Source organism: Trachurus trachurus (assembly GCF_905171665.1).
Source record: "Trachurus trachurus genome assembly, chromosome: 13".
NCBI classification, from domain to species: Eukaryota; Metazoa; Chordata; class Actinopteri; order Carangiformes; family Carangidae; genus Trachurus; species Trachurus trachurus.
Genome location: NC_139892.1, coordinates 16,131,986 through 16,147,536, shown reverse-complemented (window position 1 = coordinate 16,147,536; position 15,551 = coordinate 16,131,986). Strand labels below are relative to the sequence as shown.

Genomic DNA, 15,551 nt, shown 5'->3' with positions numbered 1-15,551 from the left:
TGAAAGTGAGGGAGAGTGGCCTCTCAAGAGGGGTGGGACAGCAGAGGAGGACCTGACTCAACGTGACCAAATGTGGGTGATTGTTTAAAAAAAATAAAGTTACTCCACTGTCCTATCCAAATAAAGGCTAAATGCACCCAGAATAATGTATAGGCTAATAGAGATTCTCATAAATGTGGATATCACTGGGCTATTTGCCAATCCATTATAATATAATTAATAACATCCTAAAGTGAGTAGCTAGTGTCCTCCTGATCCCATTATATCCGTTAAATACTGTCAAATCTCAGTTTTCCTAAGACAAAATCTACCCACTTAATTTCTCCTTATTGAATTATTTGATTTGTTAATTAATGGGTTTTAGGGGGAGATTTTTCAAGACTTTTCTCATTTCTGCTGCTTCCATTCAAGATTTGACATTATCTGTTGTGATGTTGCAATTGCTTTGCTGTTTGGTGAATGAAAATAAGTTATTATAATAATAATAAAAACTGTGGGTAAAGACGTGGGAAACAAAGTGGTATGGTACAATCTTGTTCTGTAGGGGAGAATGGGGACAGTTGCAACAAGGGAGGGCATTGTTAGCTCAAAATAGGGACAATTTATCTATGTTATTCATCATGATGAACAGAACAGCCAATTAGACTAATGCTAAAGATAAACAAAATGATTCCCAAAAATAACTTGTTGAAAAAATGAGCAACTACTGCTGTTCTATGGGACAAAAAAGTTAAATTTATTTGATGTCGTATAATGAATAAATCATCTTAAAGTAGAATACAGGTTTAATATTTTGTACTGAGCTACTGAGTTTTAATACCACCAGTAACATCTGCACATTGACTCAAGGCCTATGTTCTATACACAAAACAAACCTCCAACTGTTCTTTGATAAATATTATTAAATAAATAGCCTACTACTTTTGTTGTAAAACAATGCATATTTTAGCAATACTATATGCTTATTGAGACAAAAGGCAAAAGTTAATGAGTGGAATTTAATGTGTGTTTAATATGTTGCAACCGTCCCTGATCCATGTTGCAACTCTCCCCAGGTTTGGGGTCAGTTGCAACGTCTGAATTCTTCCATTCAAACAGACATTGTGACATATGTAACCATCTGTAGGCCTAAATGGTATGGCTACAGACACATGTAAGTTTAATATGTAAAAGTTTGGTGAGTGTAGTTCAAATTGTCTCTGAGTAGAAAAAACTGAAAAAAAAAGTGTTGCAACTGTCTCCAGTCTCCCCTAAATTAGGCTACTTAAAATAATACATTTCTGGACACTCGAAAAAACACCTGCAGATATACTATTGGCTGATAAATGCTTGATGAGGTCAGTATAATCACAAAACATTCCTGCTCATTTATTGACACATTTTCTGACGGCCTTATACAAACAGGTAAAGGAGCAACTCTGTCCTATACAGATACTATGTTCCCTTTCAGCATATGCTGTTGTGTTACGTCACCAAACCCTGGAGCCTACACCTCAGACTCAGTCAGGCAAAAGCAACAAGTATGTGTGAGGAACATTTTGTACTTTAACACATCTGCTGCACTGTGTGTTCCAAGTATGGGTTACACCAAGGTCTCTTCCTCTTCATGTGTCTTGTTCAGAGGTTTCCTTTAGGGTCATCTGGCATTTTTGTCTTTTGATTTTTTCTTGTCCTTAACATAATCTTAATTTGGTTAACATGATGTATTTGCAGTCTAGATAATTTTTTCCTGTATGCATATGGATTACTTTCTCTCTGAGACATTTGGAAATGGTAGAAAATATGATAGGCTATATTCACAATTACCATGGTCGCACAGAAAATACTCATGTCTGGTTGGCTGGTATTTGTCTGTCAGCACTGGCCAAACTTTAACCTCTCTTTCAAAAAAATATTATCGTAGCTATAGCAACAATGCAAGAGACCACAGTGGGCCCCTGTTGGTTCATACATAAGGATCCTCCACTAGACATGTAGACAGACGAGCAACAAAGGCAAACATTCACTAACATTGTGACTATGGGCTGTTTGGGCCCCTGAGGCTCTAGGCGATGGCTGAATTAACCTCTCTCATCAAAAGATTATTATTGGGCCCCCCAGACAGGTTAATTGGTTACTTGACTTCTGCTCTACATGTCAAGTTTCATTTATTTCCCCTTGCACCCTGTAAACAACCAGTACCTATACTTAAGAGCAGAGATGATTAAGTTTATTAAGTGATTAGTCAGTTGACATAAAATCAGTTGGCAACAGTTTTAATAATTAATTCCTAATTCATGTAACATTTAAAACTGTTGAGAACTTATCTCAAGCCTCTGGAGTGTGTATGTTTTTTGTGCATTTCTGCACAGAATATGGTTGCAGTTACATATTTGTAATAAAATTGTAGGTAACCACATGATGTAGACCTAAACTATAGAGAATAAACCTGGGTCTGCTGAAGGTTTCGGCCGGGCCTCCTGGCAGCTGCCTGCTTTTCCCTCCTTCCATCCATCCTTGAAAATCAGTAAAATGGCTTCTGGGATGAACACAGCTTTGTGTCTGCAGCATAAGACAGGAATACCAAAGGCATCCTGATATTGTGTGGTAAATAAGGTGTAGCCTATTATCTTTCGCTATACAAGGACATCTTGTTATACTATTGACACTTCCATAAACCCTCTTACATGGATACAGCTACACAATTTCATGGTGCTCCTGTTATCACATGCTGATCCACCCGAATATGCCTGTGTGTTGTCACATGCCATCTGTGAGGATAAGCAGCTTCACATGCACTCATAGCAACCACAAGGCAGACCGTGCCGTCATTCATTACTCTAACTCAAATGTGGTGTAATGGGTGCATCACGACTGTCACTAAAGGATCTTTTGATCGAGGAGGTTTCAGCACGGTTGGTTTCCGTTCAAGGAATTTTAAAATCTGTTACTAGATTTTAGATCCATTATGATTTTACGGTACACAGAGAAAAATAGGGGTGCAGAAGGGGGACATTTCTGTACTTAAAGGTACAGTTCTGTCCTACTGTAGCCTATAGGGCCAATTATTGTAGATTAATTACTCTAGAGTACCTATGTGTACCTTCTGGGGGTAGAAAAGGCACATAAATGTTCCAGAATGGCAAAAGGTACATAGGCTGTGTACTACTCCTAAGGTACATGTATTTACCCCCTAAAGGTACATTATCAGAGACAGTGTGTTAGAAAAAAATAGTAGCTTAAGTAGGAAAGTAGAGATAATAATTAAACATTCAACTAGTAATTATTTTGTAAATATATGTAATGGAGGTCTGCAGGTGTGCCCCAGTCACGAGGTACCAGTAAGGAGAAGGTCTTGGCGAAGCGGTTAGCATCGTCACCTCCAGTGCAGGAGGTCGTGGGATCAAACCTCGCTCAGGGCAAGTCGCAGAGCAAACACACACCGGATACATATATACCCAGGGTATATATGTACAAGTAGTACAAGTAAATATTGTACAAGTACAATAGTGCACAATACTACTGTTGTACTTCAACTGGTACATTTTGAAAAGGTACAAAAATGTACCGGCACCAATGGGTACAAAATTGTCTCTTAAAAAAGGTACGCCTGGAGCGACAAGGGTTTGTACCCTTTTGAGTACATTTCCGTATTTCTATTTTTCTCTGTGTAGTTTTTTCTTTGTTTTTTCTTCTTCTTCTTTTTTGTGCATGTTGATTTGGTTCCAGAGTTTTAAAAAAATAGCCAACACCTGGAAGTCACTCTTTTGAATCTCACCAATTTGGACCAAGGACAAAAACATTATTATTGTTGATAGAAGAAACTATATATTGTCATGGGTCTAGAAAGAGCAGGTTTATTTATATATATATAGAAATGTCTTATCTAAAAGGCCTATATGTTAATCAGAAAAAAATCTATCTTCGTCATATAGTACATACTTACACAATGTGTAGGCTACCTATGTACTGGACATGGTGTTATGTTTGTTTCCACAGACTGACATTTCTTTCTTTAGCCCACAAACATTGTTTAATTAGCAAGTTTGAGAGTGATCACATTTTGTTGCTGTCAAATGTATTGCCATATTACAGAAACAAACAAAGAAATAAATATACAAGTAAACTAATTACAAAGAGTAGAAAAAGGAAAGTTACATTTATATACAGAGAAGAAATGTATACAGTGTTCAAAAATGGTTGTGTTGAACTAAGCAGAATGAATCCCAACCAAAGCTGCAGATGTGTGGTGTGCCAACCACAGCAGAGCAGCACTGACATCATCAACAGTGTAAAACATCTTTCTGTGCAGAAAGTAAAAATGTGCCTTGCAATAAGTTGGAACATTATCTTGAGTTTTATGTTGCACTTAAATACCTTATTCTTTAAATGACTAACATTAAATGACCTCAGCAATTCACTATAGCTACATATTATAAAATATTCATGTAGGGCTGAGGGGAAATCAACACTAGGCAGAGGACTGTGGTGTGATGTTTGTGCTGCTGGAACAAACATGACATGAGAAGTTACAGTAACACACTGAAAACTGAGTATAACACTCAAAACTCTCTTGCTGATGACATGGTGTCTATGTAAGTGTGAAAAAGCGCAGTCACCCTCACCAAATCTACAGTTTGTTCATTAAAAATCACACCAAGAAGTGTTGGAGAGCTAAGTATGACGTTAGCATGAAGCTCCCTCTGCTGGACACATTAGTCTCCTGTCAGGAAGTCTACACCCCTGAAGGCCGAAGTCATGTGGAAGTGTGAAACAGACACTACTGCTCTCAGGAGATCTGATCCTGTTTGTTGAACTTCCCCCTGTCCAGTGTTGCCACAGCAGCCGGTCACATCATAGCGTTATTGAGCATAGAGTGAATGAGATGTTGTTTTGCCTGTTGGCCTCTGTCTCTCTGCTGGGAGCAGCAATAACATCTGTCTTATATCTAACACCTGTTTATTATCCTCCCCTGCAGGTCTTCATGCCTGGACGACCATGTATTGTTCTGCCGACTGTGCATTTGGTACCTCCTCCCGACTGATCAGTAAATCTGATGTGTTTCTGTTGTTCAGAGACTTGTCGGAGTGGCTGTGTGAGGAGAGTCGAGTGAGATGTGGGTTAGGGCTACATGTTGAATGAGGTACTAAAGCATCTTGAATGTATTGACGTAAAGTTCTTCTGGATAGATATCGCTGTGTGGGATTAAGATCAACCTGCAAAAAAGGGATGTTATTTTTTACTATGAGAAAAAGGATATGGACCGAAGTCACGTTTTCTTGTTAAACCTTCTTACCTTATATGGAAGATTCTATTCATAAATGCAAATGGACTGAACGGAAACCCAATATCCACCAATGTAAGAATGAAATTAAGATGTACTTTGAAACACTAACAGGATTGACGAATAAAAAAGCCATCCAGACTATGAATTTCTACAAAGTCTTAAAATCCTCTCTCCCCATGTTCAATTTTATTTGTTTGTCATTGAGGATGAATTTATATAGGCCTAAAGTTTGGAGAAAACAAACAAACAAACAAAAAGAAAACTAAAGCATCTTGATTCTGACAGTGACATCTCATGTGGATGTCACTATTCAACATCCACATTCATTACACATGTGCTACTTTTCCTCAAAGTTTCATATCTTAATTCGCAAAAGGTTTAATTTTTGTGATGTATCAGAGGCAGTCTTCAGCCACCCCAGTAGTGGAGAAACCCTACAGCTCTGGAATATCCACCAGGTGGCGCTAATTAGTTAATTAGTTAGGATGTGCTGCACTGGATCCCTCTGTTGCTAGGAGACTAATTACAAATCATTTAAATCCTGCCTAAAATGACCCCTGAGCATCAGCAATAGCCTATTATCTCTTCTATAGTCTATATCGGCTAGTCAGTGCAAACTGAGGTTGTGATGCTGTGTTTTTTTTGTACTATTATTCAGAATCGGCCTTTATTGTCACTATACAAGTCGGTTCCAGCGAAATTACAGCAATCAACCTGTCCATACATATATAGCATACAATACATGCAATAACACAGACATAACAGGATGACTGGGTGGAAAGAGGGGGGAGGAAAAGGGGAGAAACAAGAGGAGAGGGGAGGAGAAAAACAAAAAGCAGCTCCCAGACTCTACTCCTGTGGGGGAGTACAGTGTGGGACCGGGGGGGAAAAACCTCAGCAATATTCAAGTATGCCGTGCAGAAAATAGCATATAGTAATGCATTTAGTCAGTCTCCCTGTGTGTACTAATCATTAAGCAATGACTCTACTCAGTGCTCACAAGGGCGCCATTTTATAGTAAAACAGAGCAGTGTGATATCCAGGTCAGGCACAGAGGTCACACAATGATCCATTCACACAGTTAGCAGACAGATTGAATACACTGATGTAACAGCAGCAGGCTAGATGAACTAGTTTGACCTGGTCCCAGGGCCGTTGCCAGGAATTCTGGGCCCCTTGAAATAATACTAAAGTGGGCCCCTGACTTTTCTACTTTTTTTCTTAGACTACGTATGTATTCTCATTTTTTATTTAGCCTACTTTGTTTTGATGCCAATGCAGCATTACTATGAGCATTAGTCAGGGTCTTATGCAGAATAATTCAGTCATACAAAGATTAGACTACTGGGGTTTTTTGTGGGCCCTACTGGTCGCTGGGCCCCTAGAATTATTATCACCTTTCTCCCTTATACAACAGCCCTGCCTGGTCCTCTCCTCCCTCCCTTCGTCCATCTCTCTAGCAGGCAACTGAGAGCAGAGAGAGCAGCTCGAGAGCCCTGGAGGAGCCTCCAGAGAGAAGACTCAGTGAGGATGCTGCTGCTGTCAGTAGATCAGACAAGAGCTTCAGGCCCCAACACATCATCCTGGCCCCACAGGCCAGACTGGAGGGTATCCAGCTGCAGGTGGCAACTCCACAAGTGCTGGTTCTGTCGATGGTCACATGACGTCTCTTGTCTGAAATGTTCAGGACAACAGGAAGAAATGTCTCAGAACTGCAAATCAAGTAACTCATCTCTATGTTTTCACTAGTTTACAATCACATTTGGAAAATGAGAAGAGAAAGGGGGGGGGGTATTTAAGTGGTTACTGTACAATCTGCAACCCCATGCCTGGTTGTCATTAAACTCTACACATTGGCTCTTCAAAGTTATTAGCAGGTTAAACCAGCTCCATCCACTAGAGGTCAGTATGAGGTCACACTTTTAAAGTGGTCTGATGATGAATCTCAAAACCTGCACTGATTTGAATGAAATGCACGCCAAACTTTCACATCTTTGTTCTTCATTATATCGCTAAACTCATTTGAGTGTGTAAGTCAGGAAATCTTAAATATTTACTTGTTTTTGAGATATTTTGTCCTAGCTAGTTTGCACTGATGTCAGCCTTTCAAATTTGATATATTTCATAACATATGATATAGTATAACTTTATTAAAATTGTTAAATAAAAAGGAATTTAATATTAATTAAGCTCAGTATCTTCTTTGAAGTCTCTTCTTAAAACTCACTTTTATCGACTGTCTTACTGATTCTGTAATCTTATTTTTGTGATTGTTTTTCTATTTTATTCTTATTAACTGTTTTTAATGTTGAGCACCAATTGTAACTCTGTTTTGAAAGGTGCTATAAAAAATAAAATTATTATCATCATCATCATCAATAATAATAATAATTACAAAAGTTCAATCCATGTTCATTTGTAGAAAGGACAAAGTATCCATCGATCTATACAAAATAAAATAGACTATAAAATCCCTATCCCTATAATGAAAAATTCCTATTTTCATTATTTATATTCAATATTTTAATGATTTCACATGGATATGCTCACTTTGTAAACATCTTGAAGAGGGTCTTCTGACAAAGTCCCATTCCAACATGTTCTTCATCTTTCGGGGTTTTGAGAGTTTAGAGTTTTCTTATTGAATAAAATGTCCATTAAATTGATTTTAAAATTACATCTTGAATGTTTTCTTATTGATATAGTCTGACATCTCAAAAAAAATGTTTTTTTTTTTATAAATTTGGTTTAGGCTATGTCTAGCCGCCCTGAATTTATTGTAGAGTTTGATTTTTAATTGTGGTAGGCTATTATTAAAGGTTGACTATGTAGAAATACAAGAACAACAACAGAAAAAGAATTCCAGCAGTCGATTGCCAGACCGTTGCTACGTAAAACGGGCCGTTGCTAGGGACTCCGCTCTGAACAGAGGACAGACAGGAGGAGAACTAAGCAGGATATTTACCTTATGTTTCATTTTTACCGTCATTAACAGCATAATAAATGACTTGTAGCTTGTTACAGGGAGAGTGGAGGCTCTCTGCCTTCCACACCGCTGCTGCTCAGAGCCTCCGCTGTCACTGCTCTCGTCAAGTTGGAAAAAAAAAAAAAAAGGAGCTCCGTGGCACCGAAAGTCCGCGACGATAAACGTGTTTATGACAGATAAGACTACACAAATACACCCATCCTAACAAGTATATGATAATCCATTGATCCACCGATTGATTATTAAAAAGGCTTGGTTGGAAACAAACGCATAGGACCGGGAGGAGGCAGGAAAACAGCGGAGAACTGAGCCATATGTCGGCTACAGGCAGGTACGAATGTAAACAGAACGTTGACAGAAAGTCATTGTCGAGCCCGTCAAAAAAATTAAAAATAATAATTCAGACTAAAAAAAATGTTTTTGTGGAAAAGCAATACTTTCATTCTGTACCCCTCTAAAGGCCCCATGGATGTATTATTTTTGAAAAAATATAGCTTTTAATAAATATTCTACATATTCAACCTTTAATGATCTGTGATTCCAGGTACTTCCTCTAGTGTGTCGCTGTTTTAATTTCTCTACATTGGCTGTATGTTTCTCATTTATTCATCCTATTTATGTTTTATGACAGATGTGTATTTGCGTTGAAGGGGGACACAATTCACTCGTGCCTTTGACACGTCAGCTGTAGGCGCCGGACACATTTGGACGTCGCACGCTCCGCACTTCCTGCTTCTCTCCTGTGTTGATGTTCACCGATGTAACCTGTCCTAAGTAAAACGGTAGACTGTCTCTCTCTGCTTTCCTCTCTCTCTGTCTCTGTCTTCAGCCGCCGCCGCAACTTTGCGAGTGAATAAATGTGATTTCCGGTGTAGATTCAGCTCTTTGTGTTTGTGTTGATTTGGCATGTTGTCATCACCAGCAGGTATGCATGAGTTCATCCACTCTCTGCCCTGTCTGCTTTCATTTCCACTTTTAATTCTGTAGATATGTCCCTTTTTTATTTTACGTCTTTATACGTGTTCTGTTGTGATATAGCGAAATATCAATTTCACTGTATATGTTGTCCTTTTTTTTTTTTTTTTTTTTAATTTAACACAGCGCCAGACATGGTCGTTTGAAGGTGACAGCTGCTAACTACGCTATAATTTGCTTTAATTGCTCTCTTTCAATCTGTGCATGTGTTTGAGAATCATTCACGCACTTGACATTGAGTTCGTCTTTTTATTGTGATGAATAAGACCGTTTTTAAGTCAACACAGTCAAGTGCTCACATGTCACTTTTCACCTCATTAGTGACAGTCTGTCATAACTTTTGGTTTGTCTACAAACAGATATCAAGTGTGTAACATTATGAGTAGAAAGCATATTGATTATTGCTCTCATGGCTGTTGAATAATGTATTTATTTTCTGTACGGCTCTGCTTCATTATCATTTTTAATCTGAGTGGGATTCAAATGATACAGGATATTCATTGTAACTGTTCATTATTATGTGTATTTATTGAATGATGTGTAACTTATTTATTGTGTTTTTATTAGGTGACAATTTGTGAAGCCGAAGACGATGATGATGATTATTTCAGAGACTTGAAGTAAATCAGCAGTTCGTTCAGCTGTTGCCTCTTCTTTCTTTGTCTTCAGATTTGCTGAGGGCACAGCAGGTTTGATGCCCCCTGCTCCAACATGGAGCCCTCACATGTGGTCACGCACAAAAACGGACGGCAGAGGAAGGTGGGGGGCGCGGCCCTCCCGAATGAGAGCATGAGAAGGGGAGAGATGAGTACCACCGATCGAGACGTCGAGGAGGAGGCGGAGGGTCTGATCAGTGGGTCGGATCTGGAGGAGAGGAGGCACAGAGTCCAGCCCGGGATCCGCGCAGAGCTGGGCAACGTGTCGCTTCTCCTGTTCCTCTATGTGCTACAGGGGATTCCTCTGGGACTGGCTGGCAGCATCCCTCTGATCTTACAGAGCAAGAGTGTCAGCTACAAAGACCAAGCCTTCTTCAGCTTCGTCTTCTGGCCGTTCAGCCTCAAGCTTCTCTGGGCACCACTGGTGGATGCTCTCTACTTCAGCAGGTTTGGTAGAAGGTAAGAAACTTTGGATATCATCTGCATTCTTGCCTGTTTTTATTTGCTTGCTTTTGTTAATTGCTTCAATGCCCACCTCGGCCTCCTCTCTCTGTCTACAGGAAGTCATGGCTGGTGCCCACACAGTACCTGCTGGGCCTCTTCATGCTCTACCTGTCTCTAACGGTCAATTCACTGCTGCAGAGCGAGGGAGGACCAAAAGTGGTGACACTCACCGGAGTCTTCTTTATGCTCGCCTTCCTGGCAGCCACACAGGTAGGAAGTCGTAAACACTGAGATATATCAAGAAAGCTATAAATTCAAATGGATAGTTTCCCATCTCCCGTTTGCTCTACCTTCTCTGTAGGACATAGCTGTGGATGGCTGGGCCCTGACCATGTTATCTAGGGAAAATGTGGGTTATGCGTCGACTTGCAACTCTGTAGGCCAGACTGCTGGCTACTTCCTGGGGAATGTGCTCTTTCTGGCTCTGGAGTCGGCTGATTTCTGCAACAAATACCTCAGAACAGAGCCCAAGGACACCGGCATTGTTACCTTGTCAGGTATTTCCTATCCCACACCTGTTGGAGTACAAAGACAACTAATTAAAAAACTTTTGTAATAAAGTACCAGATAAGAGTAATTTAAAGTTGAATAAAGCCTGTTTTGTGATGCTTTTTTCTGTTGCTTTGCTGCAGACTTCTTGTTCTTTTGGGGAATGGTGTTCCTGGTTTCCACGACACTGGTAGCCATTTTTAAAAGTGAAAATGAGCACGGCAAAGGAAAGAGGAGAGTCCAGGAGGAGACACAGGGTGTTACGGAAACCTACCAGTTGCTGTTCTCTATTATCAAGATGCCCACAGTCTTCACCTTCTGCGTCCTGCTCCTCACTGCCAAGGTAAGTGAGCATTTCCTTGTAAATATTTGCTGTTGAAATTGGATACTGTAATGTCAACTGAATGTTTTCTCTTGTGTGTCAGATTGGTTTCTCTGCAGCGGATGCTGTGACAGGCCTGAAGCTGGTGGAGGCCGGAGTTCCCAAGGAGCAGCTTGCACTGTTGGCGGTGCCCATGGTGCCTCTGCAGATTCTCCTACCAGTCATCATCAGTAAATACACAGCAGGGCCGCGACCTCTGGACGTCTTCTACAAGGCCTTTCCCTTTAGGTTGTGACACACAAACACACAGGCACACACACAATAACCCACGCATACACACATTCAGTAAACTAAAAAGGGTTGTTCCGGGGTTTCAGGTTGCTGATAGGCCTGGAGTACGCTCTGCTGGTGTGGTGGACTTCCTCTGTAAAACACGATGGAGAGTTCCCTGTTTACTACTACAGTGTAGTGCTGCTGAGCTATGCAGTACATCAGGTTTGTTATTCCTCTGTTATTATTACCAATTAGTATTATTATTATTACTTTCTCCTGTTTTCATCCTATACTTCAGTCTCTGGTATGTGACACTTTTTCAGACATTTTCAGGTCTGCTTGAGGTTTCTTTGAGTTGAGTTTGACATTTCACATTAGGAAAAGCACAGATGATATGAAATTTGCATTTAGCTGTGTCATTTTAGGGTCCTGGTGTTTTACATACTGTCTCACTGTCACACTCATGAATTAACAGCCATCGCTATTAGTGTTACCTACCTTCTCAAATACAGCAAGTCAAAATGTCTGCTGTGACCGGGCTATTTTTATGTTGTTTTCGCAACTGTGGGATTTCAAACACTAGACAAAAACAAAATGCATTACTTATTCTTGTTATTTTCTTTTAGTCAGTGCTCTGTCAAATGTATCTCTGTTACCCAGTTTATTGATAAAATTATTTTCCTAACTCTGCCTCCAGATGTCACTGTGCAACAGAAAATATCAGCAGGAGGTTGTGTTGTGATATTTGTTGTATCTGATCATTGTTTTGCCTAGGTATGCAAAAAATAACAAGAAGCTAGAAAAGCAGTATTGTTTATTTTTTTCAACTGTTTCTTTAAGAGTTGTTCATCTTTAACTTAGGTTGTTTTAATTCCAGGTGGCGTTGTATAGTATGTACGTGGCCTGCATGGCCTTCCATGCCAAAGTTAGCGACCCGCTCATCGGTGGGACCTACATGACGCTGCTGAACACAGTCACTAACCTGGGGGGAAACTGGCCCTCCACTGTGGCCCTGTGGATGGTGGATCCACTGACCTCCAAGGAGTGCCAGGGGGCAGCGGGCCAGAGCTGCGGCTCTCCAGAGGAGGCAGGGGTGAGTGAGCAGCGGAGAGGATACAGCCAAACTGAGCGCAGTATGTTTTAGTTTAGTATAGTTTATTTTATTTATTTATTTCATTAATTTATCGAGCATAAAAACAAAAAATAAAAAATAAAACTCATAAAAATAATGACAATACTGTAACTCTTGACTGAAACGGGGCAGAGAGAAGCAAACTTATATTGTCTACCCCTTGTTACAAAGAATTAATTCACAAACTAGATAATATACATCCAAGCAAAGAAGGTGTTCTAATCCAAAGAGTGTTTAAATGACTATTCTTCTTTTTTGTCTCTCTTCTCCTCTCCAGCTGTGCGTTAAGGAAGGCGGAGCTTGCGTGACGACACTGGACGGCTACTATGTGGAGTCGGTGGTGTGTGTTGTGATTGGTTTGGCCTGGTGGGTTTGGTTAGGGAAGAAAATGAGGCGGCTGCAGGACGAGGGCCCAGCAGCCTGGAGGTGCAGACTGCAGCAGTGACACCAGTCTATCGTCAGCAGCAGCACCACAGACTCCTCCTGATGCACTGGATCTCTCCATATACTGCTCCAAAACACAGAAACAACAGCTCAATGCTGGACATACTCTCATTCCATCCTCATCCGTCTGGTTTAGTTTACCTGGTCCTGCTTTAGCTGCTCTTTTCAGAAAAACAACCACGCACTCTTGCCTCTGTCACCCTGACGTACATAAATCTGAAGAAACACACAATTCTTGTAACGGTGTCCTCCTGAAAACTAAAATCAACTGCTTCGACTGGTGAAAACCTTGTGTAGAAAATTTTTAAATTGTCGTTTTTTTGGTTTTTTTTTAGCTTAAACCTCATTCTGCTGCTTGAAATAGCTTCACCAGAACCAGAGCAGGTCAAAGAGTACTTTGTTTGTATGTTTTAACTTGAATGGATCACCTGATGGTTGGGTTTGATACTTTTTAATCATCCAAAGACAAACAGCAGGAAATATAACCTCCTGAAAGAGCCCTTCAATGTTTAGAAACCTCGTAAAAGGGATTTTAGCAAACACTCGATACGTCACACTCATGTTTATCTCTCTGGCCTGTGGTTGTTTATTCTATATTAAAGGACACTGAAGGGAAAAGACAAGGAAACCTACTCATCTGAACGAACCGTGTCAGTCAAAGTCTCCGCACACTTAACAAACATCTACAATTCATCTGAGTCAAAAGTGACTCTGCAGTGTCTCTAATTCTGCAGCCTCACTTTGGTATTTAGGTCAACGATGCAGGAGCACTGACATAGTGAAATAGGACGTGTGAATAAAAGTGATATATCTGAGATATCTTCATGTTCTGGGCTCAAACTATCTGCACTGTCGTAATACTGTTAAACTCAAACCATCTGGTAATCCAAATCAGAAGAACTTCATTTGCTTTTTGACTGATCCGTACCAACTTTTTAAAAAACGATCATTATATCTTATGTTAGTGTTTTTTTTTTTTTTCCTTTCAAGTTTTTGTGCCTTTGAAAACATCCAGCAAAGAGTCAAACCCATGTGAGCTCATCTGAACTGTTGTTAAATAATCAAGGCAGGGAATGTAAAGGTCATTTGAGGATGCAGTTGTCATACTATACTGTAGTTATTTACACATTATTATCATTTCAGTTATTTCTCTTTTTTTAAATTCACATACCAGAGTCTGAAACTCGGTACACATTCCTGTTGAAGAATTTACTTTGCACAGTGATTTATGCATATTATATAACCATGACACCAATGAAGTTTTTTTTTGTTTTTGTCCAGACGTTCCTTAATTATATATTAGCTTTACCCATCGTTGGGCCAAGTCAGATCATCAGTAGTAATATATGACAGCACAGCTTTAACTGTTAAAACACCTTGGTTATGAATAAGGCTTCTGGTTGGTAATGGATTTTATTGAGAGTCCACGCAGGTGTCACAGAGTCTGCTGTTATGATACAATGTATGTGAGAGGCCAGTATCCTGGATGCAGATTCATAATGCAGCAGATAATTACAGCAGATGCACAGACTGATTTAAATATCTTAATATCTATGAAGCCTGCCAGAATCTTTAAGGATCCTTTGATGGATCCTATCGTGGTGCGTCTTTGAGGCCAGTCATAAGTGAGCGTCACTGGGTTAAGCAGGTATGAAGCTTCCCTGGTTCTAGACAGGAAGTTTTAATGAACCTCAATAGCACATAATTTAAGCCTTACTGGCAGATTTAGGGTTTTATAATTTGCTGTGGCCTATAAAAGAAAAAAAAATCACAAAATTTCTTCCCCACAAAATAAATGAGATCCCAGACCAGTAGCCTGGTGAGAAACTTGATGAGCAAATGTTCTGCTTAGGTTTTGCATATTGTACATAGAAGTGAATGTTACAGTATTTTCTCTGAAAGCCAGTTAAAATCCAACTGCTCTGTCATGTAAATGTTGAAGTGCACAATCTAGGTTGCTGTAAAGAAAGAGGATCATGTTTTTTTTTAATCACTTTGTATAATTACAGATTCCTTTGCCTACTTTTGCTGTGATGTTTATCGGGCCTTTCGTGTTTCATTGGTGCCAGTTACATGACAACACCTCATCCTGAGAGCCTCTCTGCCATTAACAGGGCACTGTGTTTGCTGTTTGGATTTTGTTTTTATTTTGAAAATGTTATAGACTTATCATTTGTGCAACATTTGCTTTAGTTTTTTATAAATTCTTAAACTGGGGTTTCATATTCGTCCACTAAATTGGCTCTTCTGTGGTGGTGAACTGCTGTTACTTCAGTTACAGGAAAATCTGTTTTTAATGTATCCCATAATGGTACCTCATAACTCTAATTGAAATGTTTCTTCCTTTTTTTTTTTCTATTTCGCACAATTTTTGTTTACGATGAGTCCAAATCCCCAACAGGGTGACTTTATAGCGAGAAACATGCAGAACGTGATGATTTTTGAGATTCATAGGATGCAATGTTGATCAGATTTGAAGCAAATCTTATATGTAATAAAAAAAA

The 15,551-nt window shown here is 39.6% G+C and overlaps 1 protein-coding gene across 2 annotated transcripts; it reads left to right on the top strand.

Annotated features, from left to right (window-relative positions):
* The first annotated feature begins 8,951 nt into the window (after window positions 1–8,951).
* On the top strand, window positions 8,952–15,519 carry slc33a1 (solute carrier family 33 member 1). 2 transcript variants are annotated; one of them, XM_083985464.1, is made up of 9 exons: window positions 8,952–9,034; window positions 9,897–10,342; window positions 10,444–10,597; window positions 10,689–10,884; window positions 11,020–11,219; window positions 11,302–11,486; window positions 11,576–11,693; window positions 12,349–12,564; window positions 12,881–15,519. In XM_083985464.1, the coding sequence occupies exons 2-9, from the start codon at window positions 9,939–9,941 to the stop codon at window positions 13,046–13,048; spliced, it is 1,641 nt and encodes a 546-aa protein (XP_083841590.1). In that variant the 5' UTR covers window positions 8,952–9,034; window positions 9,897–9,938; the 3' UTR covers window positions 13,049–15,519. The 2 variants fall into 2 exon arrangements, with proteins under 2 accessions (XP_083841590.1, XP_083841591.1); XM_083985465.1 differs by having other exon boundaries at window positions 8,978–9,177.
* Window positions 15,520–15,551: the final 32 nt, after the last annotated feature.

Coding starts and splice junctions, on each gene's coding strand:
- slc33a1 (XM_083985464.1), top strand. CDS start 9,939: ATGGAGCCCTCACATGTGGTCACGCACAAAAACGGACGGCAGAGGAAG. Junction 11,487..11,575: donor TACAAGGCCTTTCCCTTTAG/GTTGTGACACAC, acceptor CCGGGGTTTCAG/GTTGCTGATAGGCCTGGAGT. Junction 11,694..12,348: donor TGAGCTATGCAGTACATCAG/GTTTGTTATTCC, acceptor TTTTAATTCCAG/GTGGCGTTGTATAGTATGTA.